General features: G+C 33.7%; 2 protein-coding genes across 2 annotated transcripts in view; both read left to right on the top strand.

The window, feature by feature from the left end:
* LOC116412721 (protein O-mannosyl-transferase TMTC1-like) overlaps nt 1–10,588 on the top strand; it is a 200,281-nt gene extending 189,693 nt beyond the window's left edge. The window contains exons 10-15 of the mRNA XM_031907509.2: nt 1,980–2,093; nt 3,477–3,620; nt 5,134–5,333; nt 6,612–6,777; nt 7,329–7,452; nt 7,652–10,588. Of these exons, the coding sequence (XP_031763369.2) occupies nt 1,980–2,093; nt 3,477–3,620; nt 5,134–5,333; nt 6,612–6,777; nt 7,329–7,452; nt 7,652–8,008 (1,105 nt within the window). The 3' untranslated portion in view covers nt 8,009–10,588. The remainder of the gene's footprint in view (nt 1–1,979; nt 2,094–3,476; nt 3,621–5,133; nt 5,334–6,611; nt 6,778–7,328; nt 7,453–7,651) is intronic.
* Nucleotides 1–25,370, top strand: part of LOC113523390 (tumor suppressor candidate 3) — a 558,159-nt gene that overhangs the window by 337,913 nt on the left and 194,876 nt on the right. The gene's annotated exons all lie outside the window — the stretch shown is intronic.

Below are 25,370 nucleotides of genomic sequence, written 5' to 3'. Positions count from 1 at the left end.
TAACTGATTTGCCATATTTGAAGTCTTTTTTTTATTGTGGTAACTCTTTAACCCTCTGACCGTGTTATTTTTTTCGCTACATTTTCGCACATCAATTTGACAACAAATAGCAGTACGTATTAACAAATAACAGTATTTAGCCATCTAGCGAGATCCTAAGAAACAATATCGATCTACCAGAACAAGAATCGCGGGATAACAACTTCAATAAATATAAAAAAAATGTGAGCACGTCGAAATCGCGGGATGCGTAAAATTTAACTAGTAGATACTGCACGCGGATATCGCGGCACGCCCGGTCAGAAGGTTAATGCTCATCGTTATATCTGAATTTTATGAAGGAAACTGAAACAAAATTGTTATATTAAATCATAATCCATCTGCAAAATGCACACTTTATTTTCTACTACACGTAGTTTTACGAGGAAATTTAATGAAATAATTTAACGCGCCGTAAACTGATCTCATTTAGGTTTAAACTTCACAACATTCGATACTGGTTCACACTAATGAAATATGGGGTAATCATATTAAATACTGCAATCTTTTAGAATCCTATTCATCAGTTTTAACCAGTACTGCGGTTTTTTTTGGATTTTATCATGGTTAATGGAATGAATCCATCATGATGGGCTAACTGGCCTGTCTTCATCCTCAAGGATGATATTCAGGTGCTCAGCCAGCGTATCCATTAGTGCAGGCGGGGTTATCAAGAATTTTCACGATCAAAAAAAAAATGAAATATGGGTAATCATATTAAATACTGCGGTCTTTTATGAGGGTACTTTCATCAGTTTTCGATAGTACAGCGGTAAAGTACTGTTAGTTTAGCAATATGGAGCCATTTTGTTGATATTTTCTATTAAGCTGCTTGATGTTTCGTAAATTGTGCTCTGATCATAAATAATGGTGAAAATATTTATACTGACCATGGAAATTAAATTACTGACATGCGAAATTTTGTACTAGAGGGAGACATTGTACTAAAGTCGTCTGCTTGGGCATTTCTGTCCCATTCGTGTTTCTTGCCATGAAGCTGTTGTTTGCATGACTGTTTCGGTTTGAAGAGTGGAATATGGCAGTGAATTTACAGGTTACAGAGGAAAAACACGTGAGTCCACAGGAATGACAACGCATGGGGGGTATCATGAGTGAAATAGTATATTATATACTCTGTTTTGTCTATGCTATTGCTCATGTCTATAGGCGACGGTTACCACTTTTCATCAGGTGGACTGTCAGCTTGTTTGCCATTCTAAGTTGTATAAAAAATGACATTATAGGTTATCTGTGCAGTGCTAACAGAAACTATGAAGGTTTATAGGGTACAAAAATAACTGATTCTTGTAATAAAAATAGATATACATACATACATATCTGTAATTAGGGTAGGCAGAAACAATAGAACGCCAAATGCTTCGATTCAAACAAACCTCTTTTGCTTTTTCCAAACTCATCGCTTCTCACCGGTTACGGGTACTTTTAATTTGGCTCTTCTTCAGCACGTCGCCTATTTGGTCGACATACGTCCGTCTAGGGCTGTATTTATCTCGTAGAAAATACTAAATCAAGTAACCCTATTCTTACATACATTTCTTCCTCTATCCATTTTCATAATTTGTCACAGTTTCCACATAACAATTCCAGTTAAATTCCATTTACCTATTTAAATATCAATTTTCCTTTAAAAGCGAACAAAGTTTCATTAATAGACCGTAAGCGGTGTTCCTAATAGACCTGTACAATAAAATGAGCGCATAATTCTCGTATATCACATATAACAAGATCAAATGTCGGTCCGCTAATAAAAACAACCGCAAACAGGTAGCAAATTAAAAAGTTTGCCAACATTCATAACCCGGGAAATGTTTTAAATATGACATAAAGCGCTTTCAGCGATTTACACCTAGCGCAATATTCGCTTCACGGTCGCCGCATTTGAGCGTAAATTACCGCCGAATGTGTTTTGTTTGTTCCAGAGCGGATTTAGTGACTTTGCCCCAGAATGCTAAACTGCATTACAACTTGGGCAACTTCTTGAGGGAGAGCGAGCAGCAAGACAGCGCTATCAGACATTACAAAGAGGCTTTAAGGTAAACGCGACGCCCACGGTTACACGGCTGATAGAGCAATGTTTAATGATTTAGAAAGAAGAAAGAAAGAAACTTTGTTTTACAGAAATATGCGACTATACCCACACAGGAGTTAAAAAAAAATATTAAGAATTATAATAACTAAACTGCACACAACATATTTATATATAAATAAAGAATATAAAATTAAAAAAGAACAAAAAAATTATGATGTTTCCTTTAATTTCGTGCCGTCTCTTAAAAATTTTAAAGATATACTCGTATATAAAAAGTATCTTTTTAAAATGATGTGTTAAGTGATTAAGCTTTTTCTGAGTACGAAATTTTTCGTTATTTTTTTTTTTTAATACTTTTTCTTAATTAGAATTTTTTATTTTGCAAAGGAATTCCTAAAGAAAGAGGTTCTTAATTCTTGATTATTATTTGAAGCCATGTTACGTAATTATATTGCCAATTTTGGTTGGGTGGCTCTTTTTGATGGAAATTGCTTTTATTGCGAAACAAAAAAATTGTTTATTACAAAGCATATAAATATTTGCCGTGTGGTCCCGGCATAGAATAGGCCACTCCTTCCTTTCCCGTGGGGTCGTAAGAGGCGACTAAGATTGGGCGTGGGATGTACAGCATCGTCCCTCTTAAAACATCTCTAAAGCCTAACTGCGGTTTGCAATCCGCCTGCCAAGCATTGAATCTATCGGCAAAACCCCCCAAGAGGGAGGCTTATGTTAAGCAGTGGATAGTTAAAATGATTATAATATATTTATATTTAGATTTATTATATTTTGCTTTGTAATAAACAGTTTTTAAAAATAATAAAACATTGCCCGCTCTTAGTTGAAATAATATTTAGAGGAAATATCGTAACCTCGACTATAAAGATCGTAAATTCTAATCCGGCCATAAGGAGAACTTTATGTTTTAAATTAACAAGTTTTTTTTTTAATCAAATTTTTGATGAGGCTTTAGTACACCTGAGTGACTATGCCAACCTTATAGCCAATGTCTGAACGTCAGTCTGTCAGTCCGTCAGGGACACCTTTACCCACAGATATAGCCGTTATGCATTGCGACTGTCAGGTTGACTCAGTATTAGATTGATATTACCATTATATAATGGCGTATCGCCCAGAATCCGCTGTTTCAGGTTACAATTCCAGCCACATTTCACTAGCAAATGTAGAAAGTCTTCTACTTTATCACAATACATATTAGTGATTGTTTCATTTAAATTAACAAGTTACAGTATTCATTTATATGCATTACATATTTTGTTTTTTTTTTTTTTATTTCTGGCAACACTAGCTCTAACTATTACATTTTAAAACAACAGTCATGTTCAAATAATCACCAGGTCTGTTAGTGATAACATCGTATTTTACCCAGACTGTGGCCAAGCTACGCGAGCGCCCACAACAATATCGGCACGCTAGTTTCGGGGATGGATAATGCTGAGCACCACTTCTTGCAGGCCATAAAATACAACAGGCACCACGTAAACGCGCATTACAACTTGGGCAAGCTTTACAAGTAAGTGGGAACAATACTTTCTTTGTATTTCAATGAGCGTGTATTAAATCTTTTAGATAGAGTGAAGCCGAAATTTCTTCGAAGATTCTTTTCTTACTGTGGATGTCGTAAGAAGCGACTAAGGATAATGGTCGAGATATGATCAGCAGCATCTTTCTTAAAACATCAACAAAAGTCTAATTCAGATTGCCAACCTACTTGCCAAGCATGGCAACTACTGGCAAAACTCCCGTTATGGGGAAGGTCCATGTTAAGCAGTGGGCAGTTAACGGCTGATATGACAATGATGAAGCCGAAAACTAATTTTTAATGAAACTTATTTTTACCACCATATTTTTAAATGGCTTTGTTACAGCCATAATTATTATTGGATCATGCTAGGTGGCTAGTTTGAACTGAACTTGAACAATAAATTTTTGTACATAGTTGCAAGTTATGTTTTAAGTTTGTATTTGTAAACTTGTATTATGTGCTTCAAATAAATATATAAATGATGCACAAAATAAAATCAAATTTTATTTTTATTTTAGTAGTATAGTATTATACGTAAAAGCAAATATTAAAATTCGCCGAATCCAGAATTTTCAACGTAACTTTTCCACAAATTGGCTGAAACAAAGAGAAAAGTTCGTAAGCTCCGAATATAACAAATAGCCTCGCTATCACTAGCGTTTGGATTTTCGTTTCAATTGAGTATTTTCAGTTATGAATTAATCTTTGTTTCGTAATGTTTTTGATATATATTTTCATAGATATAATAATAAAATATAAAACAAAATATACATATAAAATTTTTGACATCATCCTTCTTCATTATGACCCTATAGCTGTATCTCGCGATTTTATATATATGAATATATATATGTGAGTAGATATATCCTAATCGTTTTGGTCAAGTTGACCACTTCAAAGACTCTGTAAACGAGCATGGGCCCTCATATTATACCTCGCATACCTTATTTTATTTATGAAAGGGCACATGCATTTTGGGCATAAATTTGATGTTATTGTTACATGAATACTCGCTGGTGGTTGGCCCTTCAGGTTGTGTCTTGGAGGTCTTAGGCTTTGGATTTGTTTTAAGGTGCTGCTGCACATCCCTCGCCCTCTCTTAGTCACCTCTTACAATACCCACGGAAGAGGAAAGGGTGGTCCATTCTATGCCGGAAATTATAAATTATAATACACATTAATTATATACCATTCGAAATTGCGAGTAAGACCATAATCTTTACCTACCATAAAATATTTGAGCTAATAAATTTATTTTTGATATTTCTTTTGATATGAACCTAAATTTAGTTTGTCTTCGAAACTTCGTATTAATTTTTATAGTAGGTATACAAGAAGCTACCATACAAGGAACTTGTTTTATTCCTTGCATGATAGACAGAGAGAACTGATTACCAAAAACTTACATACATCTTTCTTTGCCAATACTAGAAATTTATTTATCTACATTAGAATAAAAACGAATTTGTACCTAATCATAACAATAAACTTCTCGCTTTAGAAAGAGCGGCCAAACAATTCAAGCTATCAAAATGCTAGAAAAATGCATATGGCTGCAGCCAAGATTTGTACAAGCGCACGTGGAACTATTGGCCCTTAAACCAGAGTCAGAGAAGAAGAGTATACTGACGAAGTTGGTGGAGTTGGAACCAAATAATTGGGAACATTTCGTGCTTTACGGAGACTGGTTGAGGATGAAAGGTATTTACTGAATAAATAAATACGATACTCAAAATTAAATAAGATATAGATATAGTAAGTGTATTATGAGAAATTAATAAATGATTCAAAATTAATATAGTCCAATTAGAATATTAATTGTATTATGAGACACTAGGTTCCCAAAGAGGGTTGACGTCAGGCAGGTGGCCGGTAGTAAAACTAAAAACCAAATCTTTTTGTAATATGGATAAAATCATATTACGCCGACCACAAATGATTGGGATAAGGATAGGAAAATAATGATAATATGAGACACTAGGTAGCAAAAATATAAGGATTCATCATTTAAAACGGTACCAGTACTACAAAAAATTTGTTTCATAAATTGAAATCGACAAAGAAGCGAACCTGTAATCACATTTACACGTAGTGTTTACTACGGAGGTCTTATTTTTTATCAAGTTTCCAGTAAAATCCAAATTTTCAAATAAATCTCCAAAATAAATTTTGAAAACATTTCTCCTTTTTAATTTTTTGTTAAATCTCTGTGCGCAATATTCCAATACTACATTTATTTTTCCTTTTGCATTAACAAAAATACTATGATATCTTTTAATTGATGAAAATGGAATGGTAAGCCAGTCCACGCTATCGGTTTACACTAGCGAGACACTAGTAAGAGATGATAGGAGAGGACGAAAGCAGATCCAAGTGAGGGATTCAACAAGAATTAATCGAGACAGTTTTTAGAGGGAATCACGTGGAGTTACTATGGTATTATGAATATTACATTATACAGACATCATATTAAAAATTAAGCATAAGTTTTAAAAATAAAAAAGATAATTATGTTTCTATATTATAAATTATTTCCTAACTAGCTGTAATTATATTTCGTATAATGACGGCTTTTATATGCTTGTTTTACAGTAGCCATTTTAAAGTGATTACAAACTCTACAACATATATAACAGGGTTATTAAAGTTGTATAAAGTTTTCGATACTCGTATTATGAATAACGTGTATGCTGGTTACTAAGCGGGTAATATGAATACCGATCCGATATATAGATATTGGGTTATTCTAGACATTAATAACGGAAAAAAGGTCATCACCCATTTCCATATCGTCTATTTCGGTCGGATATCTATTTTAGAATATGCTAAAAGTTTCTTATCCAATATTATTTTTAAGAGAGAAAGGTACCCAAGCACACGACTTTTGTACAAAGTCTTCCTATAGTATCTATGGTATATCTGTTGTGGTTTGTGTGTTGTAAGTAATGCAAATAAATTATATATCTCTCTATGTTACAGGTCTACAAAGTCCAGCCTCAAAATACTACTTAGAAGCTTTAAAACTGAACTTTAAAAATCGAAATATAGATAAACCAATTAGAGGTGACCTAATTGCGTTCAGATATACAGTCTTAATGTACAGATCGTTAGGACAGAAGTCCAGAATTCTACAGCTATTAACAAGGTAAGTATATAAATAGACATATGAATATATATTTTGTATATAACGCACCCTTCGATTGTATCGTTCGATTGTAGCCTTAAGGCTCGAACCTTAAGCCTCAAGAACGGGTCAACTTTTCGTCAGCTAATAGTCAAATTATTTGACAAATTTTTTATCAGTTCTCTACATATTTATGCACATAATGTATCTTGACGTATCTATATTTAATAATTAAAATTTGGTTTTTACATATTAAAAAGGCGCGAAAATTATCAAATAAAATAAATATAAAAGTTACAACAAACATTCATTTATTACGCAAAATTATATAAAAAAGTTGACTCGCTTTTCTCCAAGCATTTGTATGGAGACACTATCTATATAATCAAAGACTGCGTCTTATATCTCTTGTCTCTTTTCTCAATGTTTCCTATCTGAAGATTTTCTGGAAGAGATTGCTTAACAATAAAGCAGCCTTTTATACCTCATTCATTTATTTACCGTATTTTTTTATTTCTGTTACTAATGCAACAAAGAATAAATACGTAAATGAATAACAATCTCATCGCTAGGTGGCACACGTGGCGACGCGGCTGGCCGAGTGCAGCAGCGGCGCACATGTATCTACGCGACTGGCGACTCAAAATGGAGCTCGAGGGACGGGTGCAAATATATTCCAAGGCTGTTAATCCCACTGTACGTTTCTCTTTACCTTTACCTTCTTTGTTGTTAAGTTTTTTATGCTATACGCATTTTATGCTAAATCCACAAACAACCCAACGTGCTGGGTGGACATGCTGATTTTGCATTTACAAATTTACAATTCAATTTGAATATTGTAGTTTGGTCAATTGATTATTTAACCATTATAATAATAGAACATGTTTTGTTACAGAAAACTACTACCTGTTTCGATCACTCGCAACTATCGGGTGAAGTCAAAAAAGCAACAGAAGATAAAACAAAAAAGTACGAAGAAAATAAAAATCAACTAGCAAATTTAAAGCGTGACGACAAAAAAGTTCTAAGTGCTGATAGTGACAGTAATAGTGCGTGCGAATGTAAAAAGTGCGGGACCAAAAAACGTAACGTATCTATATCGTCTCAAATCAAAACAACCCATAATAAATCAGAAATTGGACATAAGGAGAAGAAATGTAGTTTGCATAGAAAAGACAAAACAGTGAAAAACAGTGGAGTCATACCGAACATAGGTGGGTTGTCTGAACATATTCTTATGAAGACATTTTAAGTTGATAATAATGATCATATAAAGTGTGATATTTTGAGTGTGACTATTTAATTTGATGACGTAGTAAAGTTTGTGCTTGCGAAAATTGATTTTATTTCCATAAAGGAACTCAATAACGTTAGGTGTAATGCTGACAATATCGCAAAGTTGGACGTAGATAAGGAAATAGTTGATGTCAAAAATTCTATTAGAAATATTTTATAAGTTGGAATCATCGATCAGTAATTACCAGATTTACATTTTTCTTATAAATAATTGAATTACAAGCTTTTACCTGTTACTTTGTTCGCGTGATTGCGATATATTCACTGATCAGGATAAATAAATTAGCCTGTGTTCTCCATCATATATAGTACCTAAGTACTAAATTTCATAGCGATTAGATCAAGTATTAAGGTGCCAAGACGTAAGAAACAAACATTTACATTTATAACATTAGTAAGGATTATTTTGTTTTGTATTGCTTGTATGCTAATTTGTTTAATATTGAAAATTGAGGTTGCAGCAATAATACAATCATATTTCATTTATACCAATGTGTATATATTAATTTTTTGTACTTTAATTTTCTACATTGCATCATTTAAACAAAGTATACTTATTAAAATAATGTGTTAAAGATCATTGATAGGGAAGATAGCATCCTGTTTGGATGATATTTTATTTCACTTTTTGGACGGTGACTGTAAATCTTGTTATTACTAATCAAATATGAAAATCTAATTTGAAATCAAATTCATTGGAATTTTTCTAAAATTATATACACATTGGAGAGAAAATTATTAGATATCCGATTAAATATAAATATATTATATATAATTCATTCATAACAGTTAACAGTTTTGCAGACTAATAGAATTTTTTACATCGACATCATTAGATAGATAACTAATTTTAAACATTTGTAGAGAATTGAAATGAAAAATATATTTTTGTCAATGGTTAAAGGTTAGGTGATTTTTAAAGGACATGCACAAAGTTTTTACGCTAGCATTAGAATTTATACGATACGTACAAACGGCTCGTTGGACGCAAATAAAAATGTGACAAGTTTCGTTTTATTTTCAAAGTGCAACATTTGCAGTGCAAGTGGTTGTAACGTGAGAGCTATAAATTAAATATTTATTGAATACATGACTTTGTGTTGTCATATGAAATATTATTTACTATTTCGTCTATTTTCGTTATTTGTCTGTCTAGTTTCAATATTTGTCTATTCCGTTGCAGTATTACAGTTACAATTGTTTTTTTTTTAACTGATGTTGCAAATAAAATTGATGCTTTATAGACGGATTGGATTTTAAAAAACTATCCTCCTATATCAATAGTAAACTCAGTAGCTTCAAAAAGAGATTTTTAATTATCATATACTTTTTGTACATGTAAAAAGTACTTGGTAATTTTTAGTAAAATGGTGTAAAGGAATGTTAAACATTATTAACGCTGATTTTCAACCGATTTTTATAATTCTTTTTGCAATTAATCATATATTATATTAGCCATTAACCGTCCACTGCTAAACATAGGCCTCTCCCTACTGGGGGGTTTTGCCAAAAGTGCCATGCTTGGTAGGCGAGTTGGCTACCGCTGTTAGAGACTTTGGTGATGTCTAAAGAGGGACGCTGCTACCTATTCCTCAACCTTTAGTCACACAGTTTCAGTTTAGGAGAAGATGAGTTGGTCCATTGTATACTACGCCCACACGAAATGTTTAGTTCCGTGTTTTTTTTTTCAATGGTTGATAATAGAATGGTAACCCCGCCTGCACTAACGATATACGCTGGCGGGGCACCAGTTAGAGATGATAGGCGAGGGTGAAACTTTTAATTCCCTGTAAGTTAAATATTACTTTTGTCACGATCGATTTTTTTGCGGAATAAAATCATAAATTATGAAATAACGAAATTCTCGTAACGCTAAAGGGAGTAAGACATTATCGTCAATGAATATTAAAAAGAAATGATGAGAAATATTTGAGAGCTTTTATATTTGTATATAAAAAGCTCAAGATCGTTTATCGTGGTAGTCCTTAAGGAAGATTTATGTTCAGTAGCAGACAATGAATGGGTAAAATGATAAAGATGTTGATCTTTATATAGCTAGTAGATAATACTATCTTTAACTCGTGACTTCGTTTGCGTGACTAGAATAAAATTGGCCGGAATAGATCGTAGTCTATATATAGATCCTTTTCAATCCCATATAGTATGTGTATACCATCTGTGCCGCTTATTATTAGGTGGGCCGTATGCTTGTTTGCTACAACAGTGGTATAAAAACTACAAACTTACACTTTTATAATATTAGTAAGAATTTATATTCGTACCAAATGAAAAAAATAACTGGACCAATTTCAATCAAATTTTAATTGGATCCAGATAAACTGCATCAGCTTCTGGTATTACGCAAATCTCCATAAAGGCCATTGTACTAGCTTATGTGCGTTTTGACAAATTTTTGGGATATTTCACAATTTTCCTGTATAGTTTTACTTAACTATCTACAGTTAATTAATGTCTCTAACTACCTCTTAGAGATTACAGTTTAGCCGTCAGCTTATTTTGTTTAGTTTTAGCTTTTGTTTCATTATCAATATTACATATATATATATATATATATATATATATATCATCCTCCCTTAGTAGTAAATACAGAAGAATAACACCTGAGTTCTCAGGAATGGCAACGTATGGGAGGTATCATGGGCGAAAAAGTATACTCTGTTATATCCATGGTACTGCTAATGTCTATAGGCGACGGTTACCATTTTCCCTCAGGTGGCCCGTCAGCTTGTCCGCCATTCTAAATTCCATAAAAAAAAAATATAAACCGTAGTGGTTGCTGTTTTCTTTATTGTATAATTTTCCAAAATTATCAAATTCATACACATTATACTGCTATGTCTTTGTTAACTAAATTAATAACAATACTGTATAATGTTTTTGTGGACTCTATTACGATAGTTATTACACGACAGATATCACGAAGTTAATTATTAATATATCCCGTACTGTGGGTATCAGTGTTGGGATTACAATAATATTATTTGTTTATTTGCATTCCATAAGATTACAATTGGTATCTGCTAATGTATTATTATTATTACAATGAGCATTATGGACTTTGTTGGGAGCAGCGAGTAACCATGTTGTTGTGTTGTGTTGTTGTTGTTGTTGTGAGTTGTTGTGGGTGACCATGGGCGGCTCTATTACGATAGTCACTTACCATCAGGTGAGCCGCATGCTCGTTTGCCATTCCCAATGTGTTGTAAAAAAAAAAAAAAACTTTGTTGGGAAAACATTTTTTTCCCAAACATGCTTAGAAATGTGAGCATTATTTTGACAATCTTCTTCGAGATAAATCAAAATTGCCGTACTGGCCAGATACATGTGGGCGGCGGCCGGCAAAAGTTGTATGAAAATCCATATCTGTCGTGTTTTGCGACCAAATACGAGTAAATTACTATGTAAACTCATATCTGTCCTGTAATTTAAAAATGGAGTGACGTTTTATTTCGAAACATGGCTAGTGAGAAGGTAACTAATAAAAGATTTTATTTAAATTTCGAACTGGCTTGCAAATAGAAACCTGTTTATTGAAAAAAAAAAAACAACAAAGGAACATTATGGCGCGTGAAAAATTATTATTGTTCGTTATTCGTCATTGAACTTAAAAAGTAAAATTGTGTTTTTGATTTCCGCGCATTGTTTGAGAAAAGTACTATACAAGCCTTGGCCACAACTAGGCATTGATGGGCTCACGTATGTGTGCCTCGGCTACGCTTCGGCCCACATTTGTACGTTCGTCCATCAATGCCTCCGCTGCAGTAATGTACTATTATACAGTTTTTATAAAACAAGTTTGATTCGCTAATTATTTTGTACGATATCAGCAATATTTTTTTTTTATTTACATTTTAATTATAATATTTATTATATATCATAAATATAAGGTATATTAATGTAATTATATGCTACAACAGACAGATTGACAGTCGAGATTGTGATATTGTTAGTGGTTCTTAGTTAATAAATAAAAAAAATAAACCGTTCAAAGAGTCGTTTGTGAGTATTAAGGAATGTGCCACATCTAGCTTACAGTAACCGCTTGCCTTTATAAGTCTAAATTGGCGGCAACATCACGAGTGCTTGGTGCATACGAAATTGTAGATCGAAAATTTTTGTACAGTTCATATTGTCCGAGTTTCATATTGCATTTGAAACGGTGTTTAAACAAAACTCAATACTATACAATAAGATGTATATAATATTGTTAAGAATAGACTAAAGGCACACGGCATTGCTTTGAATGTACTGAGAATAAAACAATTGGAATTATACAAGTTGTAGTTTTATTTTATCACTGGCGGCCCGTCCCGGCGTCGCACGGGTGGACATTTTTACATTTTAAAAAGTGGCCTTAATGGCCGTTTGTGATGTTTGTAATGTGAATTTATTGGGTACAGAGGAAAACCACCAGAGTCCTCAGGAATGGCAACGCATGGGGGGTATCATGGGCGAAACAGTATACTCTGTTATGTCCATGGTACTGCTCATGTCTATAGGCGACGGTTACCACTTTCCATCAGGTGGGCCGTCAGCTTGTTTGCCATTCTACGTTGTATAAAAAAAGAGAAAAAACCTATTCTACATAAGCCCAGCAGTGGGCACTTAACGGTTGAAATAATAATATTAATTAGCCAATAACATGCCAATATTTTATTTAAATAAACTACGTAAATATTCTGTATGGGCAAGATCCACTGGTTATGATTACACACAGTTATGGAATTTTGTTATTTATTTATTAAAACATAGTACATGTCCTTTTCGTGGTACTGTTCTCCTGTAATTAGAAAATTACGGGAAAATCCAGTTAATAATTCTTACAAGATTAAATAGCATTTAAATCAAAGAGCTTTTATATTAAATTATTGATCATTCTAATTAGTAAAACCCTGTGTCAACAAATTCGAAGTAACAACCTTTATATTTAGGGGGAAAGGGATTATTAGTAATGGAGACTGAGAATCCCATTGCTAGCAATATACCCAACCAGGTCAACCTCCTTGCGGTTCTCCCTGGAAACTATCATGGTTAATTCCTGATGAATTCATCATGATGGGCTAACTGGCCTGTTTTCATTCTCATCTATCACCCTTCACTGGTGCTCCGCCAGCGTATTCCGTTAGCGCAGGCGGAGTTACCATACCATTTTCACCCATCAAAAAAAAAAAACTTATATAAAACATTTTTTCGTTATTACAAATGGGTTTGAAATAATATCTACGCAAGTGACTCTTAAAATGGGTTCCGAGTGACTCCTACACATATATCGTAGGAATGTTACATCATTAAATATTTGTTTTTTAATATAGACGCTAGTTTTATACCACATTAAATACAAAACAATTTTTTTTTATAACACAGGGGGTAAATTACATGCGGTTCACCTGATGGTAAGTGACTACCGCCACCCATGATCACCCACAACACCAACGGTATTGCAAGTGTTCTGCCGGCCTTTTAAATAAGAATATGCTCTATGATAGGTACATTAAAAGGTGATTAAGTAATATTATAAGATTGTGCGATGGCCCATTTTTTGACCGAATCACACAATATCTTATTCTTGGAAAAGTTGTATCCAGAAAATCTAGGACTGATAAAAAAATGGCTCTTGATAAAATTCCTTCTTATATGTATAGTTTTTATTATACTACTATGGTGGAGAACAAGAATTCGATCTTTGGTAACCAGTAGACCTGATGGTAAACAGTTATCGTGACTGATGGACGCGAGCAACGCTGAAGGTATCACGCGTACGTTGCCGACCCTCAAGGAACCCTATTTGAAGACCCTTGTTGAAGAATCCCATGTTGTAGTCTCTAGGGGAAACAGCATTAAAAAATTAATTCCACAACCTGAGTGTTCGAGTGCGGAGACATTGTTCAGGCAAATTAATTCTCTTGCGTTTCTTGCATATATCCGGTACGTTCCGGAACTAATTGTCGTCAGAACGTCTCGATGCTCTGCTTTATCCAGGCTAAAGAATTTGGACTTGTTTTTAACGATACAAACGAGTATCTGTATTTGTATAAAAAAACTACATAACAGAAAACAATCCGTTCCGGGAAGATAAGGAAGTAAGTAGAATCCAAACCGAGCATTTCTCCATAGTTATAACTAAACTAATATTTTAACTAGCTTTTACTCGAAATTTCGTCCGCGTATATTCACTGACCGCGATAAAAAGTATCCTAGATCCATTTTCATCCCATACAGCACTTCATATTAGCCGTCTGTCTGCTGCTAAATATAGGCTTCCCCTTTGGGAGTTTTCCAGTAGTTGTCACGCTTGGCAAGCTGGTTGATAACCGCAGTTAGGTTTAGGTGATGTTTTCAGAGGGATACTGCTGTCTGTTCCTCCATTATTAAGTCCCCTTAGTCGTCTCTTATGATACCTACGTGAAAGAATGAAGTTGGCCATTCTATGCTAGGACCACAGGACAGTCAATATTGTTTATCAAAATTAACAATGTTGATCACCATTGATTACCACTACAACCTATTTGCTTCCCTTGAACATATCCCCGGCCGTATTTTGTTACAAACGATGTTAGTGTAACATCTACCGGTTTCTCATAACGTATTATTAGTTAACTGTAATATACCTTGCACTGAACCTAACTGCATTGTTCACGTTATTAATCGAGCAACTAACTCTATTGTAGAGGTTATGTTTCGATCACCTCGCCACCTATAATAGGTTTCTAAACTATCAGCAGCTCGGTTCGCGTAACAAAAGGAGTAGCAAGTGGTTGTACAAAACACTTTGTAGTTGATTCGACCTAATGTATTGCCTATAAAGAATATCTTACACCTGAGCTTTACCTTCCTCGTAAATATTCAAGTCTTACAGGAGACAAACAAAATTAGATCTTGTAATTTACTTATAAAGTTTATGTAACAGATGTAATTAATGCAAGTTTATTAAGCCGCTCCAATAAGGACGGAGTTCTGTATTTGCCTCATATGTTAAGTGAAATTTGAAGCATTTATTTTTTTCATTCGACAGGACAGTGCTCTACGGTGTTCGTCTCATATTAATTTTGTCGTGGCTAAATTCACTGCTTCAATGTGGAATTATATTTTGTATTATTGTAATAGTTAGCGTATTAACTCAAGATCAGGGTACAGGTAATGTAAATGATTTGAAACTACGAATGAATTAAATGATTTTGCAAAAAAGCAATAACAAAAATATGAAAAGTAAACAGGTATATGGTACCAATGAAAGTCACAGCTTCGTTTCCTAAAACCAAAATAGAAATCTATTTTTTTTACTAAAAACTATGTGTATGCCAAATTTCAAGACTGTGAACTCTCAAGACTCACTTCTCACTCTAACTCGCTTTCTTTCTGTGAATATTTCAAAAGTAATTTTAATTGATTGAAATATGATAACGTTACTGCGTGGTTTTCGTTTTTTTTTTTATACAATTTAGATTGGCAAACAAGCTGACGGCCCACCTGATGGAAAGTGGTAACCGTCGCCTATAGACATGAGCAGTACCATGGACATAACAGAGTATACTGTTTCGCCCATGATACCCCCCATGCGTTGACATTCCTGAGGACTCAGTTGTTATTCCTCAGTACCCAGTAAATTCACGCCATATCCCACCCTTCAAACCGAAACACAGCCATGCAAACACAACTGCTTCACGGTAGAAACACGAAAGGGAGAGGTACCCAAGCAATCGACTTTTGTACAAAGTCTCCCTCTGGTAAATTATTCAATGTAAACTATACTCTTTCCATTACAGCTTGTTCATATACAAAATATATAGTAGCATGATATTTTTATAGACAAATAACTTCAGATTTTATAATTCTTTTATACGACTTTGAATGCGGATCATAACTAATGATGCATTCGTAAGCAGTAATAAACAGAGGTAATTTTTTAAAACACATAAATAAATTCTAATAAAAATACATAAGTACAAACGTTGTATTTAATATTATTAATATTGTTTCGTATTGATATACCACAGGGAGATTGCTTGGGTACCTCTGGCCCATTCGTGTTTCAACCGTGAAGCATTTGTGTTTGCATGGCTATGTTTCGGTTTGAAGGGTGGGATATGGCGTGAATTTACTGGGCCGTCAGCTTGTTTGCCATTCTAAGTTCTATAAAAAAAATCTAGGTTTTGTTTTTTTTATATTACAGAGGGCAAAAGAGCATGCAGCTCACCTGATGGTAAGTGACTACCGCTGTTCATAATCACCCGCAACACCAGAAGCATTGTAGGTGTACTGCCGGCCTAAGCCATAATTTAATAAAGAATATGCTCTTTTCTTGAAGGTTATGACGGTTTATTTTTGGAAATTATTAAACGAATAAAAATTTTCATAGGTCAACCCCATCAAACGTTGATTTTGGATCTTATTACTTAATTCCTATATAATTGTAATACATTTTTATTCATTTTCACTATGAATTTAAACCGCTGATGGCCGAGCGAGGCAAACAATTTACGCCCCAATAAAACCTTGTTTGTTATAAAACAAAGCTTTTTACTGGAACATAAATTTGTTTCGAGACAGGTGGTGCCAAGTAAATTTGCTACAAGTTAGTTATATGTGAGGGAATTAAAAGTTAACCGTGGTGGCTTCGAGCCGTAACTACATAGTGGTCAAGTTAGTGTGTGTGATTACTTCAGTAAGTCTGTTTACGGAGTAAAAGGGTTTTATGTTCGAGTGCCATAAAGTGTTAAAGCACCGTTTATGTCGGTTGGAGGAAATGTAGTGAAATTCGCCTGAATTTGCGACAGTCTGGCAACATTTTTGAAGTAAAAGTAGTAGCATAAATTTATTCGCAATGAAACGGCCAATATATGGATTTATATCTATGTTTTTTTTATGGATAAAAATGGTATGGTAACGCCGCTTGCGCTAACGGGATACGCTGGCGGAGCACCAGTGAAGGGTGATAGATAAGAATGAAAACAGGCCAGTTAGCCCATCATGATGAATTCATCAGGAATTAACCATGATAGTTTCCAGGGAGAACCGCGAGGAGGTCGACCTGGTTGGGTATATTGCTAGCAATGGGATTTTCAGTCTTCATTACTAACAATCCCTTTCTCCTCTATATCTATGTTTAAGCATGCAGTGCAATAAGGAAATTGTTTTTTAAAAACTTTAATTATTGTTTAGCAATTTAGCACTGCACGAATTAGGTTAATGTGTCGCCCCACCATTTTTATCTTCATATTTGTATTTATTTATTTATTTTTATTTATTTATTTATTTTACACTTTAATGCATCATTTATAAAATAGTGAATACAGTTAATTTTAATGAGAAACGATACAGAAAGCGGCTTATTCAGTATTTAAGATCATTTTTATTTGTTTTAATATTGTCAGTTACAACTCAGTTGAGAGTCAGTCACAAGTCGCTGGAAATACATATCTCTCATCATCATCATCATCTCTACTAACCTTGTCGTCTCAATCTAACCCGCAACACATAGGAGTTAAGCCATAGTCATCAAGGTTTTCCTAAGAGACTAGAGCATGGGGTCCTTCATAAAAAAGGTAAAGAGTGTTTTGTCGACATCGTGCCAGTATAGTCCCTGGTATTGCAGGTGTTCATAGGCTACCGTGACCTGTTACTATCGGGTGGACCGTATGCTTGATTTCCACCTTGGTAGTATAAAAAAAATTACAGGCTGATCTTCCTGTTTGAAGTAATAACATTGACAGCAATATTAGATTTCTAAATTTAATATTCAACACCGAGATGTAGGTAAATCATATAAATTATTTAAAAATATGTTCATGACTGGATGCAGGTGGCTCGGGGCCGATACTTATGGCAGTCTATGGGGTCTCTGTTTAGTAGTGGACATATAATGGTTGATATGATGGTAAAAATGATGCTCATAATTATATTTTTGTGTATATTATGATATATTATACAAAAAAAAACAACAGGAGAATTGGGAATCAAGTAGCTTTTATAAAAATGTGGACAGTTGTGAATGAGAGTGAATTTAAAGTGTGTAAGAATTTAACAATACTCACGTTTAAGTGTCAAAGAAAATATAGTAAATTCACCTATACTAGTAGGTTATTTTTATTCTATTTTAAACAATCAAACCTGCAGGATACAACTAGAAAGAAACATTTTAAGACTATCAAATATTAAAGTTGACTCCAGTAATAATTTGTTAAATTTCAAAAGTAAAAGTGTTATATTTATAAATGAATGTAAATGGCTCTGAATCATACTTTTTGGTATTTTATCTTTAATTTATTGTGACACCAATACTTTTTATACTTATAATTAGGTACTTAGTAGAATACAAGGGAATTTTGTGTACAGTAGTGGCTAATAAGTGTGTTGTAAGAATTAATTAATTACTAATTCACGAGCTATTAAATAATCATGTTATTTTAAATATACATAGTATATTTATATAAAACACATTATGCTCTGTTAATATTATAATTATACTCACAATAGAATTTTCATCGCGCCTCTGATCAAACTGTTTATAAGTACTCCTCCCCATCCAAAGGTTGCCTGGAAGAGATCGCTTTTAGCGATAAGGTCACCATTGTTTTCTCATTGTGATTATTTTTTGTAATTGAATATATTTATAATAAGTTTACTATTGTAATCTTTTAGAGGAAAAAATAAAGAATATCTATTTATTTATCTATCTTACTTAAAAGGGTAATTGTTAAGTTTCTTGTGGGTTCTTCACAGCAGATAACAACATTCCAAACCCAGGAGTAGAATGTTAAATGATATCGATTTAAAACTTTTTTTAAAACTTTTTTTTAAAACTTTAACAGCTTACCTGTTAAAAAGTGGTAACTGTCGCCTATAGATTTGTAAACAAATCAAACAAAGATGATTTAAATAATTATTCTACTACTCGTACTACTATAATTTTCTAGTAGAATTAATGTAGGGAATCCTATCGTGGTCTAGATATTTGAAAGTCAAATGAAAGAGTTTAACAGAGCACGTTTTAAGACAGACGCTGTTTCTCATCCCCCGATCACTAAGTTCCCTTAGCCGCCTTTTACGACATTCACGGGAGAGGAAGGGGTGGCCTATTCTATGTCAGGACCACACGGCTTGTGTCACTGTAATTATGAGTAAAATTACTATTAAACGAAGAAACCATCACGAGAGTTGTACAAAAATGTACATTTAAAAATTCCAAATACTATATTTATCAAGCTGGTAAGTGTCTTTAAAAAAACTTAATACAGTCGTCGAGTGTAATGTAAAAAGTACGACTAAATACAGCATTTACATAAATAATACAGTCGCAAAGGTCTTCTCGAAAGGGCTTTGAATCAAAGTTTAAATGAAGCTGAATAGTTGAGCATGTTTGAACATTTATACACATGCCGGTACGAATTACTTATCTCGCAGACTCCCAAGTTTATTGGCCTGAATACAGATTGTTTTATATCTCTGTATTATTATAGTCTTTAGGAATGGCAACGCATGAAGGGTACCATGGGCGATACAGTATATTCAGTTATGTGCATGGTACTGTTTATGTCTATAGGCGACGGTTACTGATGGAAACATCAGGTGGGCCGTCAGCTTGTTTGCCATTTTAAGTTGCATAAAAAATATTCTATTGCATCTATCAACACGCCAAGAGTTTTATGGGGTAAACAAACAGAACCGAGTACCAAGGATACTTAGTAAACACTTTATAAATCTTCTCATATACATGAGAAGAGCCACGTAAATTTTGTTTTATAATAGGTGATAATGTAAGGTAAGTCTTCTTGCGTTAACGATATACGCTGGCAGAGCACCAGTGAGAGATGACAGGTAAAAATGAAAAGGCAGCTCAGTTAGACCATCGTAATAAATACTACTTGAATTTAATACGATGGTGTCCACGTGGAGGTCAACCTGATAGTGTATACTAATAGCAATGAGACTGGTAGCCCCATTACTAACAATCCCTTCCCCCCCGCCACGTCAGTTGGATGTCTAATCAATATAGGTTAATCTACATAACTCCAGTACCCCCACCTAATTATTTACATGTATATTTCTATATGTCGGTTTTTTTATGCCACTCAGAATGGCAAACAAGCTGACGGCCCACCTGATGGAAAGTGGTAACCGTCGCCTATAGACATGAGCAGTATCATGGACATAACAGAGTATACTGTTTCGCCCATGATACCCCCCATGCGTTGTCATTCCTGAGGACTCAGATGTTATTCCTCTGTACCCTGTAAATTCACGCCATATCCCACCCTTCAAACCGAAGCACAGCCATGCAAACACTACTTCTGTATCCTGTAATTTAAGACTTTACCATACAATAAAGTGTTACAAACAAACAAACAAACAAGTCCTTTTTGTGTCGTCAAATTTTTTTATATACAGCTCGTTGCACTAGATGCAAGTGTTCATAGCGTGTCGTAAAATTTTTACCATAACATACTATGTAGGAAGTCGCCTCCATTAATGAAAGTGCAGCTGCAAAGACCGATAGTAGGTGAGGACATAAACGCTCCAGCGTTTATAGTCTAATTTCGTGGGATACTTTAAAGTGTGGAATAAATGAGAATGCAGGCGGCCATGCGTTCTCTTCAGCGGCAATGTACCAGCGCTCGCGGGGACACGTTCCGACTTGGAAGCATCTGGTTGATATGTATTCGTAGATTTGAGAATAGTATAATGTGAAGTTACAAAAGTGACACTATAAACTCATTAATATAATAAAAGTATAACTAGAAAATGCTCGTGTATGGAAGATACAATACAGTAATGTATTGAAGCTAGACTTTTTGTGCAAGAAGGCGATAATATTCAGAAAAAATACATGTAATTATAATACCTAATTAACCAATAAATATTGTTTTTTTTTAAAGTATATAATAGTAAACTTATTATGAATATAAATAATTACAAGAAATAATCACAATGAAAGAAAACAATGGCCGGCCTTATCGCTAAGAGCGATCTCTTCTAAGCAACCTTTGGACGGAGAGGAGTAATTATAAACAATTTGATCGGAGGCACGATGAAAAATTCTGTTTCTAAATATGGGAGATGTGATACATATAATAATAATATATATATAATCCCTACTCATTATTATATATATACACACACACATACATACATACAGACAAACACACATATGTAAATGATTGATGTTGCGAATTATTGTTCATGAATAGCTCAGCTGTCGTCCATTGGCTGTCCCGGTGAAAACGCTTCATTACACTCGTGAGCGATTCGTTACATATTGTTATTGCATTAACAGTAACAATAAAAAAGGTGTATTTTTTTTTTCATATTTATTATAATTCGTGAAATAGACTCACTATCTCATATTATAATAAGATAATATGCAATACTAATTGTTTTGAAGGAAATTGTACACGTAACAAGCGGAAAACGATACTGAAATTCAATTTAATTAAATTTTGGTAACAAATTATAACAACATCTTTTTGAGTTCCCATCATAATATCCAACTTTATTTGTATCAATTTTTTTTTTTATACAACTGTCTATTATTACAGTTACAGGGAAGGGAAGGGATGGCCCATTCTATGACGGAACCACACGGCGATATAATGTTGGATCAAACCTAACTAAACGGACTCATTTGCATAATAAAATTGTAACTAAACGATATCTGTATATAGAAGATTTTTAAGAATAATTGATATTGAATGATCTTAATAAGAGTAGAAGATGTCTGTCTGTTTGTATATATGTTTGTTCCGCCATCACACAAAAACTATTGTAAGAATTTGGATGCGATTTTTAAAGTTATACTCTTTACGGTGTAACTTAAAAACTGGTGTATTCGAAACAGTATACTTTGTTATGTCCATGATACTGCTCATATCATCTATAGGCGACGGTTACCACTTTCTATCAGGTGGGCCGTCAGCTTGTTTGCCATTCTAAGTTGTATAAAAAAAATCTTGATTCGCCATCTAGAAGTCGCCATATCATTTTTTTTTCTACTTCTCAAATCCATCCATACAAAGTAACGGGTAAAAAGCAAATTTTTAAATATAATTCTAATAAGGTAAAGTAATAAATAACACCATTAATAGACAAATAAAATTGGATAACACACTAAGCCCATATTCAATTAAAGATAAACATGCCAAAAACGTAAAAGAATGGGCGGTATCTAACAATAAAACCTCCTTACTAATAGTGCTATCTTCCCACATCTCCGCTGGTGTGCGCCGTAGAACTAATTCCTTGAGGAATGGAAGCAATGCGGCCCAGCGGGACGGCACACAAAGGATCCGCCAACAATCGCCTTACGCAAACAGTTCCCGTTTTATTCCGCGTTCCGAGCGATGAGTGAGCTTGGCGTTGAATTGGATGCAAATGTGTTTGTTGAATGTTGCAACTGTATACGCGTCCGTTGGACGTGCATCGGATACTTTTTAACTTAATTGAATTCTCCTAGGAGATAGATGGAACTAAGCATGTTGCAGGTCACGACCTTATTTCTGTATTACTTTGTAAATTATTTGTGAAAATTGACGACTTTCTTTCGGATTCTCTTCGGCAAATAAGTAGTGTTACTAATAGGATTAGTATAATGAAGTAGTGATGGATGATGTGTACAGTATATAATTACAGTATCTATATATTGGTATATATTTAACGTAGATTATTCAATATATAATGTCATATAACGGTAGAAACACGAATGGGTACGAGGTGTCCAAGCAAACGATTTTTGTACGATGTCTCCTTCTGGTAAATCGTCCGATAGAATAGCTTCGGTCAGCGTTCACATGAGAAAGAATAGGACAGCGCTAATTGCCATCTCATTTCATCTCATAGACTTGTTAAAGATAACGATTCCATCAATAGATTCGTTTGTACTTTGTCTAGGGTGCTGTATAATTACTACAAGCAGACAATATTCTGAATTTTCTTTTCTTTTGCTTCCTCAATTATTTCTAGATACGGATTTTTGTTTATTTTACAATATCAATCTTGTTGTTGAAGCTAGATACTTCGCGAGCGATTTCCATTTGCCACATTCTACTGTGTCTTGTGAATCACAAAGAGACCATTCTGCTTCCCGAGTTAATGTCTGGAGGTAAACAAAAATATATAGAAATATTAAGAAACCTTATTTTAAATTATTATAGAATGCAATACATTTTTATTAATATGTTTAAAGTTAGGGTAATATGAATACAATATAAAATATGAACCATTTTTAAATTGTATTTTCAAATTGCATTTATATCTATACTAAAATCATAAAGGGGTCAGATTTATTTCTTTGTTTGTAGTGGATTAAATAAAAAAATACTAAACCAATTTTCAAAATTGTTTCACCTATAGAAAGCTATATTATTAGCAAGTAACATAAGTTGTATTTTATTAAAAAACAAAAATCCTATTATATTTTATATAAATTATTATTTAAATATATTCATGCTACCACTCGTGTATTACCATCTTGAGAACTGAGATACTATGTCTACATATCCTGTAAATTCACTGTCTTCAAAATGAAAGCTACTTAGCTAAACACACACAGATACAAAAACAGATGATTTATATATGTATAATCTATATAAATAAAATGAATCGCTAAATGCATTGCAAAGTATAAAATTCGAATACAGCTGGATTGATTCGGCGAAATTATTTTTTTCAAATATTAATTGAAGTTTGAGGAAGATTCTTAAGGAAAGAAAAATTGGAGAAATTGCTTGGTAAAACTTTTTTCTTATAACATAGGGGGCAAACAAGCATGTAGCTTACCTGATAGTAAGCGACTATCGCCGCCCATGATCATCCACAACACCAACGGCATTGCAGGTGTGCTGCAAGCCTTTTATAAAAGGAATACGCTCTTTTCTTGAAGGTTATGTCGTATCAGTTCGGAAATTTTGCTGCTGAAAGTTAATTCACATAAAACTTCATTTCTATTTTTTTTTTTATAGAAATCGTGCATGTGCAGCTGTAAAGGTAAAGGAGTTAAGGGGCCGCCTGTAAATCAGCGCTACATAAGTACATCTCGATGAAGCAACAGCTGAGGCGACTCATAGGAGCCGGTATCATGGTAATAGTACCAACAAAATATATATATTTTTTTTAATTTTTATTCTTGATTTTTTAAATATTATTACTGGTAATAAAGATTATCTATTTATCTATCTAAATATTTTGAAAACGAATAGTGAAGATGATGTAAACGTTGCTATTTGTGAAGCGCAGTTATCAAAATCAAGGGGACCGCTGTAAACCGGAGCCGGCGAATGGTTTAACGAGCCGAGTGCTAAGTAAATCGCAGACGTCACGCCACCGCGCCTCGGCAACGTTAGAAATTAACAGCGGGGGGCGCTATTCTCATATTTGACGATAAGATTCGAATACTTTTAAATTTTTTAACTACTTTTAAATTTTTTACCTACTTTTAATTTTTTAAATACACTTCAGAAAAAATAAGGAATGTCTCAATTCGGTTGTGTTTTTTTATGTTTGTATTCATATCATTACTTCGTTACTAATAAACAGATTTGTAAATTTGTTTTTATTTGATAGAATGTACTTTCAGATTGGTCTCATGGAAATTTTAACAAAATCGTATTAGTAGATTAGTTTTTAAGTTAAAGTAACTGGTTTTGCCACAATAGATGTTTGCGTTTTATGTTTTATGGTACACATTTCTTGTTTATAGATGAAATAGGACGAAGGGACACCAGTGAAGGATAAAATTATGATGTCAAAATAAATTAGTCGGTAGTATCAATTTGCTAGATCCACAGTCGTTTTCAAAGTGGAATTCATGGAAGGCGACTAAACAATCAAACAGTATATTTCTAACAATGGGGACTAACGTCCCAATACTGACAATTCCTCTTTACCTTACTTTTCGTTTTTATCTGACTATCAAAGAAAAGAAAGCTATTATTAATTTTGTTACGTTTCTCCACATTTTTTGTATTTAATAATAGCCATGTACTATGTAGTGCCGTTGACATATAAACAGGTCATTCCTTTTTAAGAGAATTTTAAATTATTCTTTTAGTTTTTGAGAATATAAAATATTTTTTTTAAGAAATAAACCTTTTTTGAAACCCTAAATATAAATACTAATACTAATTTTAAGAAATCATCATCATCATATCAGCCGTCAATTGTTCACTGCTGAACATAGGCCTCCTCTTTGGAAGGGTTTCACCTGTAGTTGCCACGTTTAGCAGGAGGGATTGGCAACCGCAGTTAGGTAGAGGGAAAGGGATTGTTAGTAATGGGCTCTCATAACAGCCCTATTGCTAGCAACGTAC

Source organism: Galleria mellonella, unplaced genomic scaffold, assembly GCF_026898425.1.
Source record: "Galleria mellonella isolate WM207_F2 unplaced genomic scaffold, CSIRO_AGI_GalMel_v1 utg270, whole genome shotgun sequence".
NCBI lineage: Eukaryota > Metazoa > Arthropoda > Insecta > Lepidoptera > Pyralidae > Galleria > Galleria mellonella.
This window is presented reverse-complemented; position numbering and strand designations above follow the sequence as displayed.